General features: G+C 35.8%; 1 protein-coding gene and 1 long non-coding RNA gene across 4 annotated transcripts in view; one reads left to right on the forward strand and one right to left on the reverse strand.

The window, feature by feature from the left end:
• Positions 1 to 68: 68 nt before the first annotated feature.
• On the forward strand, positions 69 to 27,051 carry BTF3L4 (basic transcription factor 3 like 4). Of its 3 annotated transcripts, none has more exons than XM_079155031.1 (6): positions 69 to 132; positions 4,213 to 4,279; positions 8,302 to 8,415; positions 23,511 to 23,712; positions 24,765 to 24,824; positions 25,341 to 27,051. In XM_079155031.1, the coding sequence occupies exons 2-6, from the start codon at positions 4,226 to 4,228 to the stop codon at positions 25,385 to 25,387; spliced, it is 477 nt and encodes a 158-aa protein (XP_079011157.1). In that variant the 5' UTR covers positions 69 to 132; positions 4,213 to 4,225; the 3' UTR covers positions 25,388 to 27,051. The 3 variants fall into 3 exon arrangements, with proteins under 3 accessions (XP_079011157.1, XP_079011158.1, XP_079011156.1); XM_079155032.1 differs by lacking the exon at positions 69 to 132 and adding an exon at positions 923 to 1,052; XM_079155030.1 differs by lacking the exons at positions 69 to 132; positions 4,213 to 4,279 and adding an exon at positions 960 to 1,052.
• Positions 1,059 to 27,387, reverse strand: part of LOC306670438 — a 65,450-nt gene continuing 39,121 nt past the window's right edge. The window contains exons 2-3 of the long non-coding RNA XR_013766396.1: positions 20,412 to 20,447; positions 1,059 to 2,450 (exon numbers count right to left, since the gene is read on the reverse strand). This is a non-coding gene — a long non-coding RNA (uncharacterized lncRNA). The remainder of the gene's footprint in view (positions 2,451 to 20,411; positions 20,448 to 27,387) is intronic.

Consider the following 27,387-nt stretch of genomic DNA (forward strand, 5'->3'; position numbering starts at 1 on the left):
TCCGGGGTCCGGAGTTGGGTGGAGTTAGTTTAAAGGTGCAGATCACTTAAGAAAGGTGAGGGAGGTGCTCTCGAGCGCGATTTGCCTTCCCAGGGTCATGTAGGTCCAGGCCTCAGGACCGAGCGGAAAAAGGTGGGCTGAGATGGTGGGGGTGGGGGAGAAGTTCGGAAGAACCGTTGTGGACTACGTAGCCAGCCAGACTAACCCCTCCCCCTGCTTCCCCAGCTTCCAGAACTGCTGTACTTAATATTCAAAAATTATTGATTCGTGAGGTCAGCCTCTCCCAACAGTGGGCCTACTGGCCTCGAATTTCCCTTCCCCCACCGCGAATAAGAAAAATCGGACAACTAAATTTCATTATTTAGTTCCTGTTCAGGTCTCTGAAGAGACCTGGGAAACCCATTCTGCATGGCACTGTCTCGTGCCTTGCAGGCATGCACTTTCCCGCTAGGGAGGAAGCGATGCAACCAATACAAGCTCCAAGAAAACCAGAGTTGGGGCCTCTTATTGCAAAACTAAGTGACCCAAGGGAACCAGGTCATAAGTCACTGCAGGCATTTAAAATGTAAAGCTTATTTGGCTTAAATCTATTTTTGTTATGGGTTGAGTATTTCCAATATTCCGCCTCTACTACATGACAGGTTAAAATCTCCCGTCTTTCTTTCATTTATTAGTTTGAATCCAACAGTGCATACTTAATGCAGAGTGAAAAGCATCCGAACAATACTACACAAACAAAATCACTCGTCGCCCTTTTATTAGGTTCTCTACAAACTGGATACGGATACAATAGAACGCTTGGGAGACTGTAAGCTCCAGGATGCAGCGCGGCGCCCTGCACCTGCCGCCAATAGAAATATTGGGGTGCGCAGAGCAGGCTGGGCTTTGTAGTTGGGATGCACGCTCCCGGGATAGGCCGCCGGGGAAGGAGAGGCGGGGCCGTGTGTGTCACGTGGGTCTCGCTCCCGCCGCCGCCGTCTTTCTCTGTCTCGGCTGAGGCAGCCATCTTGCTCTTGCCGCGTGCTGGTGTTGGAGGACCCTCCCTGCTTCAGGTGAGACCCCCGGCGGTCCCGCCACTCCACGGCCATAGGCCGCTGCGCACGGTCTCCCCCCGCCCTCTTCTTCCGACACCCGCCAACCGCTCGGGCTGCCACTTCCGCCGTGGCGCGGCGAGTGGGGGCGGAGGCGGCTGGCTTGGCCTGTCGGTTACCGGCGGCGCAGCTGGGGGTCGGCACCTGAGGGAAGGTCCCCAGCACCAACGCCCCCTGTGAGAGCGGGCCGGTGCTGTTGTCGCCCATATCCAGCCCAGGAGGCGGGTGGACCCCCTCTCTTCTGTCCCATTGCTCTTTATTATTCACAACACAGTGTCATATGCTTTGAGCATATACAGCTTATCTGTTATCTCATTTGATCCTTCCAGACTAGGGAAACTGAGGTCAGCACCCCGCCCCCTGCCCCGGGTACGAGACTCTCTTGGAGCGCTCTTCACCTTGTGATGGCAGAATTGTTTACAAGTCTACCTCCCTTTTGAGACATTGCCTAGCCCATCCTTATAACCCCATCACTGCTTGATGATTGACCGACAGGCACAGTGGTACACAGCTAGTGAATGGCAGTTTCAACTTCCGTTCCCACGTTCTTTCACTATACCTTAGCTGACCCCTCGGGAGTGGTAACAATAGTTACCAATTGCTATCTTTCTGTGAGCCATACCTTGTACTTGATAATCTACCTTTAATCCTCAAAACAACCCGGTGTTATGAGTATGTGTTATTGTACCTTTCCTAATGCAGGAGGACAAAAGTTCAAAAAAGTAAAATTCCTTTCTGAAGCCTTGAGTAGTAGACCCTGTGTCTTTGATTCTACAGCCTGTGCTTTTCTTAGAGAAACCTCATAATAAAAAGTTAAGACTAAAGGTTGAAATTATTTTTATCCTTGTGTAAACATGATGTATGTGAAAATGCCCACCACAATGCTTGGAACTTAGGTACTTATTAAGTATTGATTAACCTCATTGTTTGAGCTAAGAAAAGTGCTAAAAGATCTTTGGATCCCCAAGGAAGAACTCATTAATTATGTGACCAAAGGAAGTTGCTTCTCCCTTTTGGTTGCAGAGAGGAACTGCTTATTTCCAGGCCCTCTTTTTCTATTAAATTTGGAAAGCTGCAAACTCTTTTTTTTTTTTTTTTAAATAATTTATGCCCCACTGTTGTCAGCAGGTATTTGAGATTGACTCACATATAAGACAGGAATGACAGGTACAAATAAATATTGGTTGAAGAAAAGGGAATTAGGTAATCTTTGAAGTCTACTCTAGTTGCTGAGCTTGACATCTCTTCTCTCAAAGACAGGCAAATCACCTTTCCCTCTTGAATTCCACACACCACAACTTGCTAATAGTCAAAAGACCATACTTGTTTCCTCACTTCTGCTTTGAGTTTCCGACTTCCCTGAAATGCCAAAGATAAGATTTCACAATTCTGTTATCCTAACCATCTGAAATGGCATCTGTTCTTTCATCTACACATTGATTTAAAGAGTTAATGTGGTTCTTGCTTTTGTTTCAAACAAGTCAGGACTCTTTCTTATCTTCCCAACCTCTTTCTCTTCTTTTGGTTATTATTACTTCAAAATGAAGAACAGTCCCAAAGGGTTTATCAATTATAATATTTTCACTTAGCCCCATTTTTACAAGAAATTCTGTAGCTCTTCGTTAGTTCACTACACCTTCAAAACCACATTCTTTTGAGAAAAGTGAATATTGGTCCTTTCCTGTGTGGAGCTCTGAATATAAAGATTAGGATTTACGTCAGCGAATTTAAGTCTATGGCAGAGCTAAGACTGGCATACATGTAAGGTTTCTTGTTTTGGACTCTGAACACAATTGTTCCTAGAAGAGTGTATTTAGCTGCTTGAGCATTGCGTGCGATACAATGCTGAACAAAAGAGAAATAATAGATTCTAATTTCTATTTAGGAACTGGATTTTATTTAGCCTTAAAGCAAAGATGCAGAGTGTTTAGTGCCTAAATTCAATGTCAGTTCAGAATGACTAGTAATTACATAATCTTTGATTTTCTCTTCTTTATCTCAAAGGAAGAAAACATTTATAAAGAAAGCATTTATATAAGTGGTGATCATGTGGGGTTTGGAGAATTGGCCAAAAAGGTTTAATAACAGCCTAGACCCTTATTCCCTACCTCACATCTCAGTAATGATCTGTTGAGCTATAGAACAAGTCAAACAAGACTTTTAAATTGGCTTTTATTTGTTTATATAGTGTGGAACGTTAAGGTCCATTATAAACTTAAGAATGTTGTTTTCCTTAATAGGAATATCATTGACAAGATTAGAACTCATGATTTTATAATGCTTTTAGAATCTTCAAAACAAAAATTGCTGTAAAAAAACTTTGAGTTGCCCTTCCCCCCCCAATTTAGCCTAGATATATATGTAGCCTAGATATATTTTTGCCAAATTGTGCAATGAAATGTTTTCCCCTGTATACAAGAATATTTTGACAAGTGTGATATACTACTACATCAGCACAAAGTACGAAATGAATTCTGGAGTGCTGTAGAAGTACTAAATGTTGAAATCTGGTTCTGTTTCCCCATTATTAACACAACATCTGACCTTGAATAGAGGACATGACTACTTAATATCTTGACAGCTAGACAGCCTATTGTTGAATTTCTTCTTTGTCCATCCTTCCACCCACCCCTTTTGTTCTCTTTATGGTTTAAGAAATAAAGATTTTGATGTGGGAGAAGTGATTTACTTGAAGGTTTTGCTGATAACATTTGGTAACAGTTCTCTGCTGTAAAAATCTTTGGGAGAAAAAAACTGGCTTGCCTACAGAGATTTCATAATTGACTAGATTTTACTGAAAGCCAAAGAATTGAATCATGTTTTAAGGAGGGGTCTTCAAATAGGTGATTTTGAATCCCATTCTTTTTTTCTGTTTGTATATTTGACTCCCTATGGTATTATTTTAATTTTGATTTTTAGCAATAACTGGTTTGTGAAGCTAGAATAAGATATTTATTAAGAATGTAGACAGTATTAATAATTAATATGGTTGTGGTATTAATGCTACTGCAAACTCAATAAACCAAAAGGTAGTTTTTATAAAGTTGTTTTTTTTTTTTTTTTTTTTTTTTTTTTTTTTTGTGAAACAGTGACTTTAACAAATCTATTTTTCCCCCCCTAGATTTACCAACAGCATGAATCAAGAAAAGTTAGCCAAACTTCAGGCTCAGGTCCGGATAGGGGGCAAGGTGAGTGTGGTATAAGAAAAATTGATAGGAGAATGTATGATTATCAGACAGTATTATTATTTTGGATTTGTGGTCATTGAAAATCTAAAATTTTTTCAATAATCAAACCAAACCACATTCCAATTTGAGAGTTATTTGTCTAGATCTAAAACAGGTACCTAGAAGACTTTTCTCTCTGATGATGCAATGAAAATAGCCACCTTTGTTTGAAACCTAACTTTTAACAGCTGCTAGTTATGTGACATAAACAAGTTCAACCTTATGACTTCCATTTTTTTCATCTGCAGAATACAGATAATCCTAAAAGATGCTCCTAAAAATTAGAACAATATTTATAAAGCACCTAACATGGTATCTGTCACAGGGTGGATGCGTAGTAGATGATTGTAATTATTATGTTCAGCTTATCTGTCAGGCATGCCAGATATCAGTGTTACCTCATCTTGACAGAATGTACCTACTGGTACTGTTAGGTTTACAAGATATGAAACTGGAAGTTGGGTAATATGGCACATGTTTATAATCCCAGCTACTGGCGAGGCAGAGGCAGGAGGATTGCAAGTTTCAGGCTGCCTGGGCAACTTAGACCTTATCTCAAAATTTAAAAAAATTTTAAAAGGTCTAGGGATGTAGCTCAGGTCAGGGATGCAGCAGCAGGTTCAATCCCCAGTGCTGCAAAAAAAGAAAAAGAAAAAAAAATTAACTCAAAATTCTTGAACAGATTGTACATTTTGTTTATTGCCAGGTTTTTCTCCCAGATTCCTACCTATGCTTCTATGTTGATGAATACAAACATGAGCTTTCTTATTCCCCATACTTTAAACCCTAAATAAGTATAGTTCTGAACATCAAAAATCTTTAGTTTCCCTTCAGCTGTGGTCCTGAGCTCAAGGAGAATATTCTACCCTTATCTTTATCCAATATAATGTTTACAAAAGGAAAAAAAAAGGGTACTTACCTCATACCTGGAGAAGGGTCTATAGCAGTACTCACTGTGTCATTTACTTTAGCAGTAATCTCTGCTCTTGGTGATAGAGTCAAGAGGGGATGAAAAGAATTGACTAGTACTTTCTCATTTCATAATGCTGTAGTTATATGAGTCTGGAGTAATATTAACACACTCACGTAACCACAGTAGTCACTTTGTAACATCAAATGTGATGTAATATGCCAGTGCAAAAAACTAGGGATATTCAAGAATCATAGAATATGCCTGAAAGTCATGATACCATACATCATTATGTATTTTAAACCAGTGGTTTATATATTCATTCATTTTTCTATTGTTTATTGAGTACTTGCTATATGCCAGGCACATAGTAGATAAATAAAATCTGTTCTTGACATAGTTCAGCTTCGAAGAGTCTTGCTCACAATTACAGTGAAGAATAGTGAGTGATAAAATGAAGAACAAGGTGCTCTTGCCTAGGGGAGGCAAGCTGGGATTTAATGGATGATAAAGAATTGGGTGTGGTGGCCCACACATGGATTCCCAGCTAGTAGGGAGTCCGAGGCAGGAGGATCACAAGTGTGAGGTCAGCCTTAGCAGCACAGTGAGATCCTGTCTCAATATAAAAAATTAAATATTAGAGGTTTAGCTAAGTGGTAAAGCTCTTGCCTAGCATGTGGGAAATCCTGGCATGATCTGCAATCAAATAATAATAAAATACAGGATAAACAAGAATTTATCATTAGACTGACAGATTGAAAGGGTTTGTGGAGACCAGATAAAAAAAGGATTGTTATTTCCACACGTGCAAATGCACAAGAGGGTGCTGAGATAATATAGTGCTTAAAGGAATGACTTGCTTTGGTTTCATATGGCTAGAATTTAGAGTACATGATGGATAGAGAATGGTAGGAAACAAAATGACCAGATAATATGAGGTTCCAATGTAGTTTTACATGCCATACTAAGGAGGTTGGGATTTTATCCTGTAGGAATTAGGCAACTATTGAAGGATTTCAGAAAGGACGGCCGTTTCAGAAAGGTAACTGGGCAGTGTGGAAAATGGAATGAAATAAAAGTTTAGCATAGAGAATAATCAAGGGATTATTGCTGAACTGCATGGAACACAAATTTAGGGGTTAGAATTGAAATGATTTAATGACTGATGGGATATGGGAGATGAAGGTCAGAAAGAAGAGTGGGATGATCCCCAGACTTCTGGTTTTAGAAATTGGGTTTATGAAAGTACCAGCACCTACAAAACTTAGGAATTAAAGGAAGAATAGACTGGTGGACTGATAAGCCTATAGACATACCGCATTTGATGTTCCTGAAGATTATTTGAATAGAGGTATATAGCAAGCATCTGAACTCTGAGTCAGAAAACTTTCATAAATAAGTGGCCTTTGAACCAATGGCATATGCCTGTAATCCCAGCTGCTCAGGAAGCTGAGGCAGAAGGATTACAAGTTCCAGACTACACTTGGTAACTTCGCAAGGTCCTATCTAAAGGTAAAAAATAAAAGGACTGAGATTTAGTTCAGTGGTAAAGCACCTCTGGGTTCGGTACAGTACAAAAAAAGAAAAAGAAAGAAAAAAGAAAAAGACCATTCACTGTAATAGTGATCCTTCAGTATGGATTTTGTCACAGTCTCTGCTGCCAAAGGTCCCTTCTCCCACTGGAGTTTCTGAGACTGAAGCCTCTATCTCCTTTCTGTAAAACTGATTCCCTGACGACTCCCTACTCCTCCTACTTTCAGAAAGATTTAATTATCTAAACTTAGGCTACTTTTGGTCACGTTTCAGCTTTGCTTTAGGTTACGTTGGGTTTTTTTGTTTCGTTTTGTTTTGTTTTAATTGGCCCATTTTTACAGTAGTTTTTCAGTAGAAAAATATATTTTGAGTTTCAAAGTATCTGATTGAATGAACTTTTCTATATTGAAAATGAACTTTTTCTATCTCAGTAAATAGTATAATTTTCAAACTGTTTGCTTAGACCAAAATCCTAAGCATCATCCTGGATTCCTCTTTTTCTGACATCCATCATCCAATCCATCAAAAGCTAAGTTGCCTCTTGTGACAATCTGATACCTCACCATTTCCACTTCCACAAATGTCATCTCTCACCAGGACTGCTACAGGAGCCTCCTGACTGGTCTCATTAAAGACCATTTTCCAAACAGCAACCTTAGTCCTAAGTAAATAAATCAGATTAAGTCAAGCCACCCCCATGGTTAAAACTGTTCAATGACTTCCTATTGCAATTAGAATAAAATCTAGTTCTTACCCATGAAATTCTAGACTATGTGGTCTGGCCCTTGCTTATCTTTTCTGATTTCATTTTCCTCCTCTTTTCCCATATGCTCTAGCCCTTTTATCTAGAAATGACAAATTCAATCTTTCTTCATTCTGCTTGGATCACTCTTTGCTAGTCGTGGGTCTCAATTCATGTTATCTTTTCATAGGGGCCTGATAAAGTAGTGCTCTGCTCCCAGTCACTCTTAACTACCTCGTTCTGTTTTTGTTTTGTTATTTTATAAGAGCCCTTATCATATTTGAAAAAGTTTTATTTGTTTATATATTTACTAACTTTTCCTTTCATTGTAATAAAAGAACTTGAGGTAAAATCTTCATCTTTTTCATTCCTGGATTTTCAGATTCTACAGTTCTCAAATCATAGGCATTTAATTCTTAATATGCCTTAATTCTCAATATTTCAGACCTCTTTAGACTTATTGGCAGGAGTTGGTAAGGACTGTAAGAAAGCATTCTTTACAATATTTGAAGGTTGTTATAAAGTATGTTGTTGTCTTGAACTTATAAATTATGTATTATTAGCAAACAGTTTTTTTAATGTGTTGAAAGAACAGTTAGATATTAGATAAGAACAGCTAGAACTGACCTTCAAAAATCTGGGTTAGGCTGACAATCACTACTCTGAGCAATCTTACTAATCATTATTATTTAGTAAGTTTTAGTTATTAAAGTTTTAGTTAGATTATTGTAGTAGATAGGAAGATGTGATTGCAGTTGCCAGTTGCTGGATGTGCTAACACCTCTGATTATTTTTCAGGGCACGGCTCGCAGAAAGAAGAAGGTGGTACATAGAACAGCTACAGCTGATGACAAAAAGCTTCAGAGTTCTCTAAAAAAACTGGCTGTGAATAATATAGCTGGTATTGAAGAGGTATGATTACTTTAAAACTATTAAATGATGTAGGCACAGCACGTGAAAATAATTATATAGACTTCAAATTTAAAATATGTGCTTAGAAGAATCTGATATTGTCATACAGATATCTTTGAAGGAATGTAGCTGTTGAATTTGCTTTTTGAATAAAATCACATGATTTTTAGTAGACAAGATTTTTTAGTAACAAGATTTTTATCATGCTTTTTAGACTAAAGGTATTTACATATATGATAAAATTATGGAACTGCTCTTGAATTTTAATATAAAATAAGATTTTTTTCTAATAATATAGAAATAAATAAACCCAAAGATTTCCACAAACAGGGTAGACTGTTTTACCCCAAGAGCACATTTTTAATCTACAAATCGTTTTTAATTATTACTTCAGCCAAGAGCCTATAGCAATAACTTTACATAGATTGAGTTTCTTTTTAGGATGCTTAAAAAAATTATTGTTCAATGTTTAAAATCAGTTTATTTTATATATGTGTTTTGGTATTGGAAAGTGAATCTAGAGGTGCTTTACCACTGAACCAACCCTTTTTAAAATTGTATTTTGAGACAGTGTCTTGCCAAATTACTGAGGCTGGTCTTGAACTTGTGATTCCCCCTAGCTCAGCCTCCCAGGTAGCTGGGATTATAAGCATGTGTGACCATGCTTGGCCATTTTTTTAATATTTTGATGATACTACTTTTCTCAAATATGAAACCAAAGATTAATGTTACTCCAAAAGATACTAAAGAAAAACTTTAATAATATCAACTACTTGTAATCTATTATCATGTACCTCTGCCTAATGACTCCATTTCTAATACTAATCATTATTTGCATTTTTCATTGCCATAAGTTAGGTTTAATTGTATCATTACTATATATGGTACCACTTCACAGTTTCTGTTTTGTTTTGTTTTAGAGGATGGAATTCAGGGTCTTGTGCATGCTAGACAAATGCTCTACCACTGAGCTATACCCTTAGCCCCTACCTCACAGTTTTTAATAGATTATTAATGCACATATGATATAAGACATGAATCGGAAATAATGCAAAGGTGCATGGATCACTGGTAAAGAAATATCAGAGTATCAAAGAAAAAAGAGTGGAATGGCAGAGTGTTCTGCTCTGCATATATGAATGCATAAAATAAATATTTAAATTTGCTTTATACTTTGAAAATCATTATACTGACAAAATAGTAAAAATAAGCTATATGCATCTTTTTTCCTTTCAGTTTGTTGTGACTGCATTCTTACTCAGATAAAGAGTAGAAGTTGATTTGTAAGCCTTAAACTTAAACCCTTTATATACCTTATTTTTTTCTGAGCTATTGAAAGCTTTTGTATTTTCATGGACCTGAAATTTCAAGAGAATTGTTCTCAACCTGGGGTATATTTTGGGGGGAGGGACAAATCTAGGTTCCTTCAAACCTCTCTTTAACAAATCAAAATTTGGGGGACTGGGGAATATAATCCAGTAGTAGGGTGCTTGCAGCATGCAGGAAACCCTGAATTTGATCCCCAGTACCACAAAACAAAACAAAACAAAAATCCAAAAGTTGGACTGGGAGTGTATAGCCCAGTGGTAGAGCAATTGCCTACCATGCATGAGGCCCTATGTTTGATCTCCAACACTGTCAAGAATAAATTAGTCAATAAAAATCCAAAACTTTGGTAAAAAGGAATAAGTTGCAACAAAAACCTGAATTCTGATAATGTTCAATCTAATCATCAGTGTTTATGAAACTTTTTATCTTTGCCTTTCTACTCTCTAACTGCTCAGCCCCATTTACGTCTTGAAGCACATATTTCTGTGTTGTGCAGTTTTCCTGTGCCTTGAAGGATGTTTTTAGCAACATCCCTTACTTCAATCTACTACATGCTAGTGGTGCTTCATTCCCCTAGTTGTGACAATCAGAAATGTTTTCTAGATACTGTCTGATGGTCCTTTGGAGACAAAAATCACCCTTGAGGGACTGGAGTTAAGGCTTAGTGGTAGAGTGTTTGCCTAGCACATGTGAGGCACTGGGTTCCATCCTCAGCACCATATAAAAATAAATGAATAAAATCGAGGTTTATAAAAAGAAAAAAAAAAGACAGAATGCTTTAAAAAAAAAAATCACCCTTGATTGAAAAACACTTCTTTGGAGAAAGGAAAATTATGCTTACCTTTCTTGACTTTTTTTTCAATGTTTGCTTTTGTTCAGATTTGGAAGGCTTTATGGGGCTTATGATTAATAAAATTTTTAGCAGAGGAAGAGCATTAATTTTTATAAATGTTTTACAATGAAATAAGAAACCAGTTAGTTTTTTGGTTTTTTTGTTTTGTTGTTGTTTTTTTTTTACCTTGGAGCTAGGGATTGAACCTAGGAGTTCCTACATGCTAGGCAAGTAATCTACCACTGAGCTAAATGCTCAGCCCTTGTTAATTATCTTTGAACTCTTCAAAATACTGCCAAACTTATAATGCTGCAGAGGTTATGGTATTGTTGTAATTGAAATTGTTATATTAAAATACTTAATGATAGTCAATACTTTTTGTTTTTCAGTACCATAGATTGAACTCAGGGGCGCTTGACCACTGAGCCACATCCCCAGTCCTATTTTGTATTTTATTTAGAGATAGGGTCTCACCGAGTTGCTTAGCACCTCATTGTTGCCGAGGCTGCCTTTGAATTCACAATCCTCCTGCCTCAGCCTCCTGAGCCACTAGGATTACAGTCACGTACCACCATGCCCAGCTAGTCAACACTTTTTGAATGTCTACTGTGTGCCAAGCATTTTGCCGTAGACTTACTAAATAGTGTTACATAAAATATTTTTCAAAGTCTTTGTCCTTTGTTTCTTATAATCTATTGGGAAAACTAATTATACAACTAGATATAATTCATACTGTTCATTAATTTTTCCTGTTTTTAGTCTGTTTGGTTGTGCTATCCTAAACTCACTCCGCCCTTTTTCTGCCCTGTCTCCCTAACCTCCCCCACCCCAAAACAGGACAGTAAGAGGTGTATCTGCTTTATATCCTGTATTATTGAGTACCTGCCACACAGAATTCATTATTTAGGCCATTATAAATAAAAGAAATCCCCATCAGTGTTTCCAAGGGCATGTTGTTTCTCTTTTTTTCAGATTGTAATTTAGGTGTTAATTCTTCCCATAAGCCTTTCTGATTGCACCCATATAATAGTTGTGCAAAGAGGTGCCTTTCCTAGGTGCCTTTTTTTTTTTTTTTTTGGACAGTGCTGGCGATCAAACCCTGGACCTTAAGCATGCTAAGCAAGCACTGTACCACTGAACCACATCCAAGACTCCCAGACCTGTATTTAATAAGTATTTACTTATTAAACTGTATTAATGATTCTTTTTTTATTGATATTACCACTGAAATTTAAACTTTGAGTAGTCCTGGCCCCAAAATATTACACAGAGAATTAATGGTACATAATAAGCATGTATATACTCTTGCTGCTTCTCAGTTCCCTACTCTACCCTTTGTTTGTTGTTTTCAACCATCACAGACTAGAGAAAATACATATAAGTAATTAACAATACAAGAGTAACCACTGTAAAGTTTCTAGATACTTGAACCTAAGATGGAGAAGGTTTTGTGGTTCTCCTTTCTCTCTCTCTAAAATTGATTTTTTTGAGAACCCAAGATATTTGTTCTTTATTTAGCCCTTTGCAGATCTAAACTATTTTTGTTTAGGAACATCGAGTATACTAAATATAACCTGGCTTGCGCACACACTTTTGGGTTAAAAATGTGTTCTTGTGAAAGGAAAAAGAAGCTCTTGCGTTAAATGTGTACATGAAAATATGTATGTGGTTTTTAGAAACAATAAGGTTGAAAAAAATACACACACACACATATATATGTGTGTGTATATATATATATATATGTCTTAGGAGAAAACCATTTATTACAAATTTGTTATATTTGGGATGCTTTAAGCCTATTACAAAGTTCTGAACTCAAGAAGATACTACCTGAAAAACATAAAAACTTTTGAGAAGACACTGTGGCCACTATTGGGAAAAAAAAAAATGGTACAGTGTTTTCTGTGCTTAGACTTTCAAAGCATTGAACAGTAGAATGTGCTTGCGGGGAACAGGGAATCAGTGATGAATTTCAAAAATTCAGTGAGTGCACCTTCAGTGGTTTTTGTTTTTGTTTTTGATACCAGGGATGCTTAACCACTGAGCCACATCTTTAGCTCTTTTTATTTTGAGACAGGTTCTGGCTAAGTTGCTTAGGGACTCACTAGGCTGGCTTTGAACTTGTATCCTCCTGCCTCAGCCTCCAGAGCCACTAGGATTACAGGCATGTGTTACCACGCCCAGTGCTTCAATGATTTTTAAATGGTTTTTAATCATACTTTATAAGCTATCAGTATTAGTGATACATATTTTTCCCCTTGTCAAAACTTAACTTTTGTTCTCTTTAGAAATTTTTAAAACCAAAGGATTATTTGGATTGAGACAAGCAGTTCTAGTCTTTTAGGTATTCATTAGCTTATCAATTTAGTATAATTCATTGTTATCATGTATAGATTTCTTTTATATATTACCAAAGACAAAAAATCCAAAGCTGTGAAGAAGTAGGAATGGGGGAATGCCAAAGATTATTCAAAAGCCAAATAGATAATCAGGTTTTAAAAGGGGATTCTTAGGCAAACTTGCAATACAATCCAAAACCAAATTTCTGAAAATGTTTTATGTTCTATGATATTTGAAGATTTTAGGTACCACCAAAAGCACTCTCTGATTCACATGCCCTAAATTGTTCAATTTGTTTCATAGGGTTATAGTATTACATTCAGAGGAAACTTCCTCTTATTAGGATATAATTCTGCCTCCTTAACCTTCCTTAATTTTTCCGGACATAGCTACCAACCCTCCCTCTGTCCTTCTGTCTTTAGCTTAGATTGCTCTGCTATAATTACTATTATTGCCACCTCATATTGTGGTGTATGGCGATGGTTCCTTATTAACCAAGTAATCTATTTTTAGATTTTCAGTCTTGACAGCAGGGACCAAATTTACTTACTATCTCACTCATTGCTTATCATCTATAGCAGGCTGACTCCCATAATGACCTTGTTTGGGACCTATTAAATTTGAGAAACATTAATTATTCTAGGTGAAATTGTTCTCCAGGAAGTTAGCTTTAGGAGCTAAGACTCAGGAAAAAATTTAGGGCTGGGTATATCAATTTTATATTGTACACATAAGTTTTAATATTGATATTTTGCTCTTCCTGGTTCTTATTTTTCCTGAACCCTTTGTGCAGAGGAAGACCAGAGTTGTCAGCTGACTCTTCCCACACTTCCCTTTTTCCTTCAGCTACAGCCTCCATTGCTATATAGGAGGGTAGAAGGGATATCCCTTCCATTCACCTTATGCTATGGCAATCTTACTTTCTCTCTTAAGGTTCCATTCTTTGTTTTTACTATTTTTTTTTAATTATGGTAAAATATATATAGCACAAGATTTACCATTTTAACTATATTTAACTTAAAATTCTGTGAATTAATTACATTCACAGTCACCATTGCCAGCTCATATTCCCCAATCAAAACTTAGTACCAGGCTGGGGTTGTGACTCAGTGGCACAGCACTTGCCTAGCAAGCGCAAGGCACTGGGTTCAATTTTCAGCACCACATACAAATGAATAAAATAAAGATCCATTGCCAATTTAAAAAAAAAAAAAAAGAAAAATTTTTTAAAAACTTGGTACCAGTTAAACATTAGCTCCTTGTTCCACTTTAACCCAGCCCTGGTAACCTCTAATCTGCTTTCGTCTTCATGTATTCACCTATTTTTTAGATATTTCATATAAGTAGAATTATACAGTGTTTGTCCTTTTAAACCTAGCTTACTTAGCATAATGTTTTCAAGGTTCATCCATGTTGTATAGTATGTATCAGAATTTTATCTTTAGAGCTGAATAATATGCTATTTTATGGATATACCATAGTTTATCCACTTGTCTATTAGTTGACATCTTTTTTTTTAAATAACTTCCTTCTCAATATAAAAATATATCCATTAATGTAGAAAATTAGGAGTATACAGAAAATAGTAATTCAACCATAATTCTTCCACCTGAGAAAACTACCATTACTCTTATACTTCTTTCCCATCTTTTTCTGTTGCTTTTCTTTTCTTCCTTTTTTTGTAGAACTGGGAATTGAATCCAAGGACACTCTACCATTGAACTACATCCCCAAGTCTTATTTTTTATTTTGCACAGGCTCTCACTAAGTTGCTCAGGCTATCCTTAAACTTGAGATTCTTCTGTCTCCACCTTCCAAGTAGCTGGAATAAGCATATATTTTTAACATAGCTAAGATTACAGATATACAATTACAGATATACAATTTAAAGTTCTTTTTTTTTCCAAATAGCTTTATGTTATAAAAATTGTTTTATATCATTAAAAACTTGTTTATCATCACTTTAGGTGTCTACATATATTTTAGTATATGGCTATGCCATATAATTTAACATTTTTATTATGTATAATAAAGTTTTGATAATAAAAGAATTATGTTGAATTTTTCTATACATAAGTATTTATCTTCATCTCTAATTTCTTTCAAACAGATTCTTGGAAGTGTGTTACTGAATGAAAGGGCATGAATATTTTTAAAACTCTTCATCCATTATTGCCAAATTGCCTTTCATAGAGAGTATGCCAGTATCCCTATCTTATCAGACTTGCCACCAGGGACCAAGATAAAGTGCTCCCAGCATGTAACAGTCTAATGACAGCAATAAACTTTAGTGCAAACCACATTAATGGGTTTTGTTTCATACTAGCCTTTAGAAATAAGTAGATACTGAGCTAGAAGAATTGAATATGAAGGACACTGACTTAAGAAAGTGTGTACAAAGCTGATAGTTCTTAAAATCTCTTATCCATCCACCTCATAAAACCCCAGACATTTAATGTGCCTCATTCTCTAAAAATTTATTCTGTCTCCCAGTTAAAATACAGGAAGAAGGTCTGGGGTTGTAGCTCAGTGGCAGAACTTGTGCCTAGCACATGTGAGGCACTGGGTTCAATCCTCAGCACCATATAAAAATGAACAAATAAAATAGAGGCATACTGCCCATCTACAACTACAAAAAAAAAAGGTTAAAAGATACAGGAAGAAGTCAATAAAAAATGAATTTATTTTTAAGTATATAAGTGCCATTACGGAAAGGAATGGCAATGAAACTCAATTTTTAAGACATCCATTAATTATCAAAACTATAGCTAGGGCTGGGGTTGCAGTTCAGTGGTAGAGCACTTGCCTAGCATGTGGGAGGCACTGGGTTTGATTCTCAGCACTGCATATAAATAAGTAAATAAAAAATAAAAGGTCCATTGACAACTTTTAAAAAATGCCCATAAAAAAAGAAAAAAACTAGCCTTGGATAAGGACTCAGATACCAAAAAAAGAATTCAGATCTTCTCTCTGAACTGAGAGGGCAGTAATTAGCAGAAACTATAAAATCAAATTTAACTTTGTGAACCTCCTCAAGCCATAAATAGTCATTGCTGTGTAGGAAGAAAGACACCATCCAGTGCACCCAATACCACATTTCACTATATAATTATCACAGATTTTATGCCAAATATTTTTTGCAAAAAAGTAGGGTGCAACCATTATATGACACCCTCTTTTTAAAAAATGTGCCAGTGTTGCTGGTGTGGTGGAGCATACCTATAATCCCAGCAGCTCTGGAGGCTGAGATAGGGGGATCACAAGTTCAAAGCCATTCTCAGCAAAAGTGAGGTGCTAAGCAATTCAGTGAGACCCTATCTCTAAATAAAATACAAAATAGGGCTGGGGATGTGGCTCAGTGGTTGAGTGCCCCTGAGTTCAATCCCTGGTATTCCCCCTCCCCCCAAAAAGGATGCCAGTATTAATTAAAAATCAATTATTACTAAACTGTGCTATAAGATTAGGATGCATGGAATACTCAATAATATACATTAATGCAGTGGTTGTGATTATGGGGTGAAATATGGTAGAAGATAGACGACAGCTGTAATTAATTTATGTGCTGTACTTAGAAACCAATGAAGGCAGGGCTTGTTAAGGTATTTGGTAGCAGCATAATGGGGCCTCCCAGAATGACTTAAAATGACTAAGTACTAGAGAGAGTTGTAACTGCTTCTGAAGAAAAGTTGGACCAAAAATATAGCCCTGGAGGTGCTGGACATCTTTATTGGGGGCACTAGTTGTGCTGTTTCTAAACTGGGCCAGTTCCTTAGGCAACCTGGTAGCCCAGACATCCCATCAGCATAGCACACTACAGCCCAGAACTCCTGGGCTCAAGCAATCCTCCTGCCTCAGCCTCCAAGTAGCTGGGCCTCTAGGTATGCCACCATACCCAATGAGTGATGCTATTTCTAAACCTTGATATGAATCTGTGTCTTAACATTGTCAGTTGAGACCTGACAGCATTCATGATGTTAGAATAATTGTATAGGAGATATTCATTCATTCATCGAATCTAAGTGTATTATGTGCTAGACACTTGAAAGAGTACTATGTCTATAGACTTGGTCTCTGATCCCAGGAGTTTACCTTCCAGTAGGGTCAAAGATTTGCAAACAATTATACTACAAGACAATTCTATGTAGTAGCAATACCCATGGAGTATTAATAATACTGGGTGCATAAATAATTTTTCAGAGAAAGAAGCATCTGGGAATTTGCAAGGGGGAGAAGCAGGAACTGATTCTTGCAAATAATGAAAGCAATATCTGAAAATGAACTAGACTTAAATGAACTAGACAAAATGTTTTCTGTTTAACTACAAGACATGCCCATAGTATTAGAGCAGAAAATAAAAGCAAGGTCATCCTCTTTTGAACTGAGATCTCAAAATGTCACTTTATCTGTAGCTCAGATAGCACCCTTTACCTTTGACTTTCTTTGAGTGGGGAAAGTGCACACAAATGTTTTGACATAAAGGGGATTGGGGGTTGAAAAGTGACCTAAGTACTGGTATAGTGGCTAGTTCAGTGGTCTTTGTTCTCTTCTCTTGTCTGCCCTTTGCTCTTATTCTGTATATAGATTGTATAACTTACTTAAACCAAACAGTATAAAATTGCTGGAAGAAATGAATTCTCTCTATGCAATGCATAACAATTTGCTTTGTGAATTTAACAAGCTCCTTACCCCTTATTTTACCTAAAAAGGGCAAAGGAGATATCTAACTGATCCTGCTCATGAAACAATTATCATTTGATAGTTTCTTAAAACTTGCGCCCAGGAGCCTTATGTAGCCATGTCATTTGCTCAGCAGGAGGAAAGAAAGGAATGTTAGAAATAAAATATTCCGTCCTTTTTAACTTCTACTATTTCATTCTCTGTATTCTAAAATTAATTCTCCACCCCTTTCTGGATCTTTCTGTTCATCTTTTATACCACCACACTGAAAACAATCATGAATATAAATGTATTTCTATTTAACAGTATGAAAATAGAATTTATCTTAGTTTTCACACTAAACTCAAACAATATATTTCAAACTAGAAAGATCTCTGGAAGAGATTTCAGCCTTTGAAAGAGAAGCTTGGACAGAAGGAAAATTCATGAATGTATCGGTTTTTTTTGTTTGTTTGTTTGTGGGGGGTTGTATTTTATTAGAGACAGGATCTCACTGATTTGCTTAGTGCCTTGCTAAATTGCTGAGGCTGTTTTTGAACTCTCCATCCTCCTGCCTCAGCCTCCCAAGTCGCTGGGATTACAGGCGTGCACCACTGCACCTGGTGAATGTGTTTTTGAACTTATATTATCTTCTTAAGTAGCCAGAGAGATATTATCCATTAATCTGTGCTGTTCTTCTTTTGTCTCCATTTAGCCTATATTCTGAGATAAATAATTCTCTGATAAGCTTACATGGAGCCATGGAAATAACTTTATAAGCAAATAAATGTTTTAAGCATGAGAATGACATAGTAGGAAGGAAACTAAACAGCAAACAGAGAAACCCAGGTTCCATTCAAATACTCAGTTTGCAATTAAACAGCTGTTTATTCTTAGGTATGTTGCTTAATCAAGAGCTCATCTTCAGTATTTTATTTCTTTAATATAAAGGATTGGAACTGAAAGACCTCAAAGTTCAAAAATATATATAGCCTGAATTTTTTTGAACAATGATTTCAAATGCCCTGTGACTCTTATGTCTGTAAATAAAAAAAAAAAATTCTGAACTTCCGTTTTTTAAAAAAAATATTTTTAGTTGTAGATGGACATAATACCTTTATTTTATTTATTTTTATGTGATGCTGAGGATCGAGCCCAATGCCTCATAGGTGCTAGGCAAGCAGACTACCACTGAGCTACAATCCCAGCCCCAACTTCCAGTTTTTGAGACTCTTTACACCTGGAAGTATTGTAGAAACTCTTTATTAAACCATATGATCAGGGTGTGATTTGGAAAATATAGTCCTACCATATTAAAATTACGTGATTCTAAGATGGATCTAGATTAACATCACATTTCACGTCTACTATGTCATTTCTTTCTTAAACCTCCCAGATTTTCAGCCACTTGAACATTTGATTTTTCTACCAATACTAAAGTCATCTTCAGAATTATATAATTAATTTTTCCTAAAGTAAATATAAATTATGTCATGATATCATTTGTTTAGAACAGAATTGAATGCTTGCTATGTATTGTATACTCAGTAAAACTTTAAATACAGTACTAAGATGGAAGGGTACAAAAATGAAATAACAATTTCTGTTAGAAAAAAATTGGAAAATTATTTGCGAGATTTAGGTGTAATTTTCCAGGGATTTGCCTTTATTTTCTCTGTGTTCCAGGTCTTGCCTGAAATATAGAAGCCCTTTTCTTCCCCTTCTTTTCTGATGCTATCAGTGGTGGTGGTCACCTCTGAGGAAGAAAAGCCCTCTTCTCACTGATCATGGAGAACACCACAGCATCTCTTCTTGATTATGACAAGGGCAGTTTTTGGATGGATCATGAAATGCTTCCAAAGTAGCCAAGAGTTAACTCTCCTTAAATTTTTATATAATAAGCATGTTACCACCAAGGTAACTTACCAGTGGAATCATCTACATGGTGGAATCACATTATTTACACATTAACCTAATATAGATTTGACTCTACCAAAAAAAAAAAAACAAAAAAAACCCAGAAAGTACTAGCAAGATAGAAAAACAGTAATTCAAGTAGCACATATTCAACCTTCTGTTTCAGCTAAGTCCCAGAGAATAAATAAAATTTGAAATTATCAGTTCATACTGGTAAAAGCCACAGAAATAATGTCAGAATGATTTTAAAGGTTTCCCAGTCATTAATAAAAGATGTTCAGGTAGGCAGATGGGTGGGAGGGTTTCTTTGATGTTTACAAAGGTCATCGAAGGTTGTTGAGAAGCTACATTTAAGAATGAGAGGAACTAGGGCTGGGGATGTAGCTCAGTGGTAGAGTGCTTGCCTAGCAAGTGTGAGTTCCTGGGTTCATTCCCCAATACCACAAAGAGAAAAAGAAATGAGAAGAACAACAACAACAAAAAAAGAATTAGAGGGGCTGGGCTTGTGGCTCAGTGGTAGAGCACTCACCTAGCACATGCGAGGCACTAGATTCAATCCTCAGTACCACATATAAAAGCAAATTTAAAAAAAAAAGTATTGTGTCCACCTACAACTATTTTATATATATATATATAATTAGAGGAACTAGTTGAGTATGGTTGCATACACTTATAATTCGAGCTACTTGGGAGGCTGAAGCAAGAGGATCACAAGTTTGAGGCCAGCTTCAGCAACTAAGTATGGCTCTGTTTTAAATTTTTTTTTTTTTTTTTTTTTTTTGTGGTGCTGGGGATTGAACTTGGGGCCTCATACATGTTAGGCAAGCACTTTTACCACTGAATCATATCCCCAGCCCTAAAAAAAATTTTTTTTTAATAAAATAAACAAAGCTTGGATGTAGCTCAGTGGTACAGTACTTGCCTAGAATGTGCAAGGTCCTAGTTTCAGTCTCCAGTGCTGCAAGAAAAAAAAAGAAAAAAAATGGAAGTAGTGAGATACAGTAGCACATACCTGTAGTCCCAATTGTTTGGGATGCTGAGGCAGGAGGATCACCTGAATCCAACAGAGTAGGACCCCCTCTCTTAATTTTAAAAGAGAATTAGAGTAACTGACAAAATCTCCTATAAAGAATATATAATAAAAACAGGTCAAAACATTTTTCTGTGTTTTTTAATTGTAATTACACAAAATAGTGGAATTCATTGTTACATATTTGTACATGCACATGATAATAACAATATAATTTGGTTAATATCATTCCCCAGTATTTCCCCTTTCTCTACCTTCTTTCCTATTCCTAGTCCCTTTCCTCTACTCTGGTTTTCCTTCTATTTTAATGAGAACCCCCGCCTTTTTTGTACCTTTTTCCTCTCAAGCTTCCACATAGAAGAAAAATACAATCCTTGACTTTCTGAGTTTTGCTTATTTCATTTAATGTTCTCAATTTCCATCCATTTTCCTTCCATGACATAGTTTCATTCGTTATAACTTAATAAAACTGGTGTGTGTGTGTGTGTGTGTATCTCCATTCTACCATTGATGGACACCTAGGTTGATTCTGTAGTTTAGCTATTGTGCTGCTGTAAACATGGGTATGCATGTATAGTATGCTGACTTTAATCCTTTAGGATAAATACTGAGGGATGGTATAGCTGGATCATTTGGTGGTTCCTTTCCTAGTCTTTTAAGGAACCTCCATACTGATTTCTATAATGGTTATATAATTTATAGACCCACCAACAGTGTGAAAATGTTCCTTTCCCCCTACTTCTTCTCCAGCAATATTATTTGTGATCTTGATGAGTGCCATTTTAACTGGAATGAAGTGAATTCTCAGTAAAGTTGTGATTTGCATTTCCATAATTGTGGAAGATGTTGAACATTTTTTTTTCATGTATATATTGGCCATTTGTGTTTCTTTTGGGATGTTTCTGTTTGGTTCATTTTCCCATTTGTTGATCGGGTTATTGCTATTTTGTTTATGTTTTTGTTTTTTGGGTACCAGGGATTGAACTTGGGGGCACTCCACCATTAAACCACATCCCCAGCCCTATTTTGTATTTTATTTAGAGGTAGGGTCTCACTGAGTTGCTTAGCACCTCAGTTTTGCTGAGGCTGGCTTCAGTTGAACTTGCGATCCTCCTGCCTCAGCCTCCCTAACCACTGGGATTACAGGCGTTTGCCACCAGGCCTGGCAAGTTTTGATATCTTTATATATTCTGAGTATTAACCCTCTGTCAGAAGAATAACTAGCAAAGGTTTCCTTAAATTTTGTAGGTTATCTTAATATTCTTATTTCCTTTAATGTGCTAAAGCTTTTTAATTTGATACCATCACATTTATTAACTCTTGGTATTATTCCCTGAGATTTAGGAGTCCTATTGAGAAAGTCATTGCCTGTGCCTTTATGTTGAGTATTGACCCTACATTTTCTTCCAGCAGTTGCAAAGTTTGTGATCTAATTCCTAGGCCTTTGATCCTTTTTTCTTTTCTTTTTTTTTTAATTTTTTTTTTTTTTTTTTAGTTGTTGATGGACCTTTTATTTATTTATTTATTTGTGGTGCTGAGAACCAAACCCAGTTCTTCATGCATGCTAGGCAAGCACTGAACTACAACCTCAGCCGCTTTGATCCATTTTGATTTGACCTTTGTTCAGAATGCGAGATAGGAATCTAGTCTCATTGTTGTACATATGGATAACTAGCTTTTCCAGCATCATTTGCTAAGACTTATCTTTTCTGCATTGTACATTTTCGGCAACTTCGTCAGATTCGATGACTGTTTCTGTGTGGATTTTTCTCTGTGTCTTCTATTCTGTTTCATTGGTCTGTGTGTCTTGTTTTCACGCCAGTACCATGCAGTTTTTGTTACTATATCTGTAGTATAATTTGAAGTTGAGTATTGTGATGCCTCCAGCCTTGCTTTGTTTTTCTTTCTTCCCTCTTAGAATTGCTTTGGCTATTCTGAGTCTTTTTATTCTTCCAAATGAATTTTCTAGTTCTGTGAAAAGTACCATTGGTATTTTGATGGGAATTGTATTACATTGAATCTGTATATCACTTTTGGTGATATGGCCATTTTAATAATATTTATTCTGCCTATCCATGAACATGGGAAGTCTTTCCATCTCCTAGTTTTTTTGTTTTTTTTTATAACCTTTCTTCAGTGTCTAATTTTTTTTTAATGTAGAGATCTCCTTGGTTAGATTTATTCCTAGCTTTCTTTTCTTTTTTCTCTCTTTTTTTGGGGGGGGGGCTATCGTGAATGAGATTTTCTTTTTCAGTGAATCCATTGTTATATAAAGCTATTGATTTTTGTATCCTGACAAGTTGAAATTTTAATAAGTTTACGAAGCATTCAAAAGAGTGAAACACCTGTTGATTAAATTTTAGAGTGGGTTTTTTTTGGTGAATTTTGAGTGTTTGTTTTTACTATATGCTGTCTCCCATTTACAATCTGTCTCCTAAGTAAGATATTGTCTCATCATGTGGTAATTACACAAACTGTGTTTAATAATGTAAATTAAGAAAGATAAAGGGTTTCATTAAGAAGCTGGTTTTTGGTTGATAATTTCAATTTTTTTAATGATAGGCAGGAGCTTTCTTCTCATAGAAATCTGAATTTGAAATCTAGACTCTATAATAAAATGACTATTTCTTTTACATATACATATATATATATTAGATGTTGATAGACCTTTATTTTATTCATTTATTTATATGTGGTGCTGAGAATCGAACCCAGTACCTCACACATGCTAGGCAAGCACTCTACCACTGAGCCACAACCTCAGCCCATAAAATGACTATTTCTTGACCATACTTGCAACTTGTACCATCCACATCATTGTACTTTATTGCTTGAGTCTTTCTTCATTCACATTCGCTATTTAACTAGTTACACCTTGAGATTGCCATACCTACTAAGTATAAAATCATAATTGGATACAATGCTTTTTTAAAAGATATTGTTTTAGTTGTATTAGCATATGAAATACATTTATTTACTGTGGTCATGCAGGTGAACATGATTAAAGATGATGGGACAGTTATTCATTTCAACAATCCCAAAGTCCAAGCTTCCCTGTCTGCTAATACCTTCGCAATTACTGGTCATGCAGAAGCCAAACCAATCACAGAAATGCTTCCTGGAATATTAAGTCAGCTTGGTGCCGACAGCTTAACAAGTCTTAGAAAGTTAGCTGAACAGTTCCCACGGCAAGGTAGGTATTTCAATTTAGTACTTCTAAATTTAGTACTTCTATTTTCAATTTAGTACTTCTAAATTTTCAATTTAGTACTTCTCCACCTTAATTAAGGAAACAACTAATGTAAATGGTATCCCATCTTTAACTGAGAAGATTTGCCTCAGTATGTGATTGACTTTTTATAACATCATTTGTATGTTTCATCAAATTTTGAGTTTGTTTCTTTAATAATTAATGTAGTGTGGTATATAGCGTATTCAGACAATGTTGTTGATAGAAATGGTAACCTTAAATTCTGTATTTCCAAGATAGTCTAAATTTCAAATGTGTCTTGTTATCCCTAAAAATCAAAGAGCTGTGTACACGAGTACATACTACATAGCTAGAAACTACTTTCTAGTAAGTTTTTGGAAAATTTTTTTAATATTAATTTTTATTTGGAGAATATGGCCACTGTGACTTACTATAATTTATTTTTATTTTTATTCATACCTGAATTATTCCATTCTGAATGTAAATTTTTCTTTGCTGCACATTGAAATTGCCAGTTGTATTTAGAGTATATCTAATTCTTAAAGTTTTATTGATTTTAATGTTACTTAAGCAAAAAAAAAAAGTTTTTTTTCCAGTACTCGGGATTGAACCCCCAGGCACCCCACCAACCCCCTGCCCTAGCACTGAGCTTTGTCACTAGCCCTTTTCATTTTTTATTTTGAGACAGGGTCTCACTAAGTTGCTGAAGCTACCCTCAAAATTGCAGTCCATCTATGTCAGTTTTCTGAGTTGCTGAAATTACAGGCATGTACCACCACACCTAGCATGAGTAGATTTTAGATTGACAATGTTTAATCTTTTTCTGAGCAACCATATGAAATTTAGACTTGAAAAAAAAAAAAAAAAAAAGGATAGGGGATGGGGAGATAGCTCAGTTGGTAGAGTGCTTGCCTTGCAAGCACAGGGCCCTGGGTTCGATCCCCAGCACCCAAAAAAAAAAAAAAGGATAAACATTACAAGTGTTGTAAAGGTCTTTGTTCTTAATGAGTAATATTAAAATAAACTTTTTGTAGTGTTGGACAGTAAAGCACCAAAACCAGAAGACATTGATGAAGAGGATGACGATGTTCCAGGTAAGTGACATTTCTTTGGTCTTAAGACATGCAATATCCTGTTTATCCATTTTATTGACAAGATGACTTTGAAGATTTTGTTGATTGTAATCTCTGAATTTAAAGTGGTCACAGTGATGTGCATAGACTCTAATGAAAAAGAATAAAAGCACCCTCCTGTAGAACTTAGAAACTGTCACAGAAAGCTCTAACTGAATTTATTAAATTGAAATCACTATGATTATAAATCTGCATAGTTAATGTGGTAATTATAATTGACCTATGAAAACACTACTCACCTTAGTAGTTTGCTAAGACCAAAAAAAAAGAATATATTTCCTTAAGATTACTGTTTTAAACAGATAAATGAATCATTATTAGAGAAATGTCATGAGTTCATTTCTGCCTGTTTTATGTTTTTAGGCTAATTGTACTTGGATCAATTTTATTTTATTTAACTTAGAAGTTAGATATTCCATTTACTTCTTTTTCCTTTTGTTTCCCCTTTGACTCATTTGGTTTTTTTGTTTTTTCCAGATCTCGTAGAAAATTTTGATGAAGCATCAAAGAATGAAGCTAACTAAAATTTTTTTTTGGTATTTTGAAGCTGGCATGGACTAGATTTAATAAATCAGCTATGTGGTTCCAAAGTTTTACAGACACAGAGAACATCACCTGTTACTAGTTCAGTAATATAAATATTTTGTATATTAATAATGCTGTTTGTTCAGCATTTTTCGGTCATTTGATTTTGCATTTTGCACTTCTTCCCAGGATCTATTCTTTTGGTCAAAATATGAAGTATTGGTGCAGTTTGAGGGTGTTTTGGTTTTTACTTCTTGTTTTTTTTGTTTTGTTTTTGGGGGGTATTTTTGATGTATGTATGTATATGTATGCGTGTGAGTATGTGTGTATACAGTGGAGAGCAAATTGGAAAAACAGTTCTATTTATCCTTTTCCTTCCCCCAGTAGAAATAAAACAATTCTTTACATTCGTTACTTTTTTTTTTTCTAATAATGCACAGAATTAATGAAAAGTGAATTCTTTGATTTCAGATCTGAAGAAGTTTTTTTACATTTGGAGGTTTGGTTTTAACTTGTTTGTTTAACGGTCATATTTTTCATATATTTCTCTGGGTTTAAAATGTTTTGAGATTTTTTTGCCACCAGCTTCATGCTGGAATACTACTGCATATCTTTGGTGCGATTGCTGTAGATTCACTTACCTAGCCAGACCCAAAAGAATTTCTTTTACTGGCTTTCTTCAAAACTGCTTTTTTTCCCCTTCTCCTTTTGCTCTTTAAATGTTCTGTTCAACCTTTGGTAATACTTTTCCTTATATTCTACCTAGCTCGAGAAGGAGGTTCTCCATGTAGAGTTAAGTGAGTGCCTAATCCCTCTTTTTCTAAGGTTTTGTTCTCTCATCTTGAGGAATAACAGCTCCATCTTCACCTTTTTATTTTCTCTCAAATTTACAATTCGATAGATTTCAAACTGGAATAGCCAGCATGTGCTTGCTAAATAATTTTCTGCCAGCCTTATCCTGAATCCTAACTGTTCTCAATAGCAGGTGCAAGAAAGCTTTTTTTTTTTTTCCAGCAAGGTTGAAATGGGAATGTCCTTTCGAATGAGAAGAAAATAGGCCATGGACTTCATCCCCCAGCACAAATGGGCATTCTGAGAAATGGTATGGGCCCAGGGAGAATTCCTTCAACTGCTCTCCACTCTTGGCCTTGAACCTACCTCTGGGTTTGATCTTATTGTAGCTGCTCAGAACACCCTCCTGCATGCTTAGAATAATGCTTTGGGGGGAACACTGATAAACAGTATTTATTTTTTTACCTCCTTTCAGAGGACTTGGAGGTAAGTTGCATTCATTCGCTCAAGTTTCCCTCTTGCTGTCTGATAAAAGCTTGCATTTTGCATATCAGCATTTGATAGTCAATATTTTAAGATAAGATTTAGAAAATTTGTTATTTCCTGGCCCATCACCAAACTAATTACAGCTTAACCTTGCAGCATACCAATTTTTGTTCCATGTTAGAGATCTTTATTTGATATCTAAAGTGCAAGACCAACAATATATTGACGGATTAATAGACAATGAAGGCAAAACTCTTGTGTTTTCTTCATCCAGACACCTCAATTTATTTTATAAATTTGTTGATTTTTTTCCTGTTATGTTTTTATATAATATATGGACTTAACAAAATAAAATAACAGTATAAAGGAGGAGAATATTGCCAAATGTGCCTCTCTTATTGTTGTCTACATAATTTTCTTCTTTTGTATTTCTTCTCTATTCCCAAATTAAATGTACTGAAGCCATCGCTTGAAATAATGTCTCATCCATTGTTAAGTCAGTAGCTATATATATATACGTGATCTACAGAGTTGAGAATTCTGCTCTCTAATTGCCCCAAATAAGCATATTGAGGAGCAGAGAGAGTTAGGGGGACCACTTGATATGAACAGATAATAAGATAAGCTGTATAGCAAATGAAAAAATAGGGAAGACATCTAGAAGTCAGGAGTTCTGGGCCAAACTTCGTTAATTATGTGACCTGTCCACTGAAATACTCTG

Source organism: Sciurus vulgaris (assembly GCF_902686455.1).
Source record: "Sciurus vulgaris genome assembly, chromosome: 1".
Classification (NCBI taxonomy): Eukaryota; Metazoa; Chordata; class Mammalia; order Rodentia; family Sciuridae; genus Sciurus; species Sciurus vulgaris.

What these genes read in the sequence shown, in the direction of transcription:
- BTF3L4 (XM_079155031.1), top strand. Translation starts at nt 4,226, where the DNA reads ATGAATCAAGAAAAGTTAGCCAAACTTCAGGCTCAGGTCCGGATAGGG. An exon ending in TGAACAGTTCCCACGGCAAG is followed by an intron (nt 23,713 to 24,764) that starts GTAGGTATTTCA and finishes AACTTTTTGTAG; the next exon opens with TGTTGGACAGTAAAGCACCA. An exon ending in AGAGGATGACGATGTTCCAG is followed by an intron (nt 24,825 to 25,340) that starts GTAAGTGACATT and finishes TGTTTTTTCCAG; the next exon opens with ATCTCGTAGAAAATTTTGAT.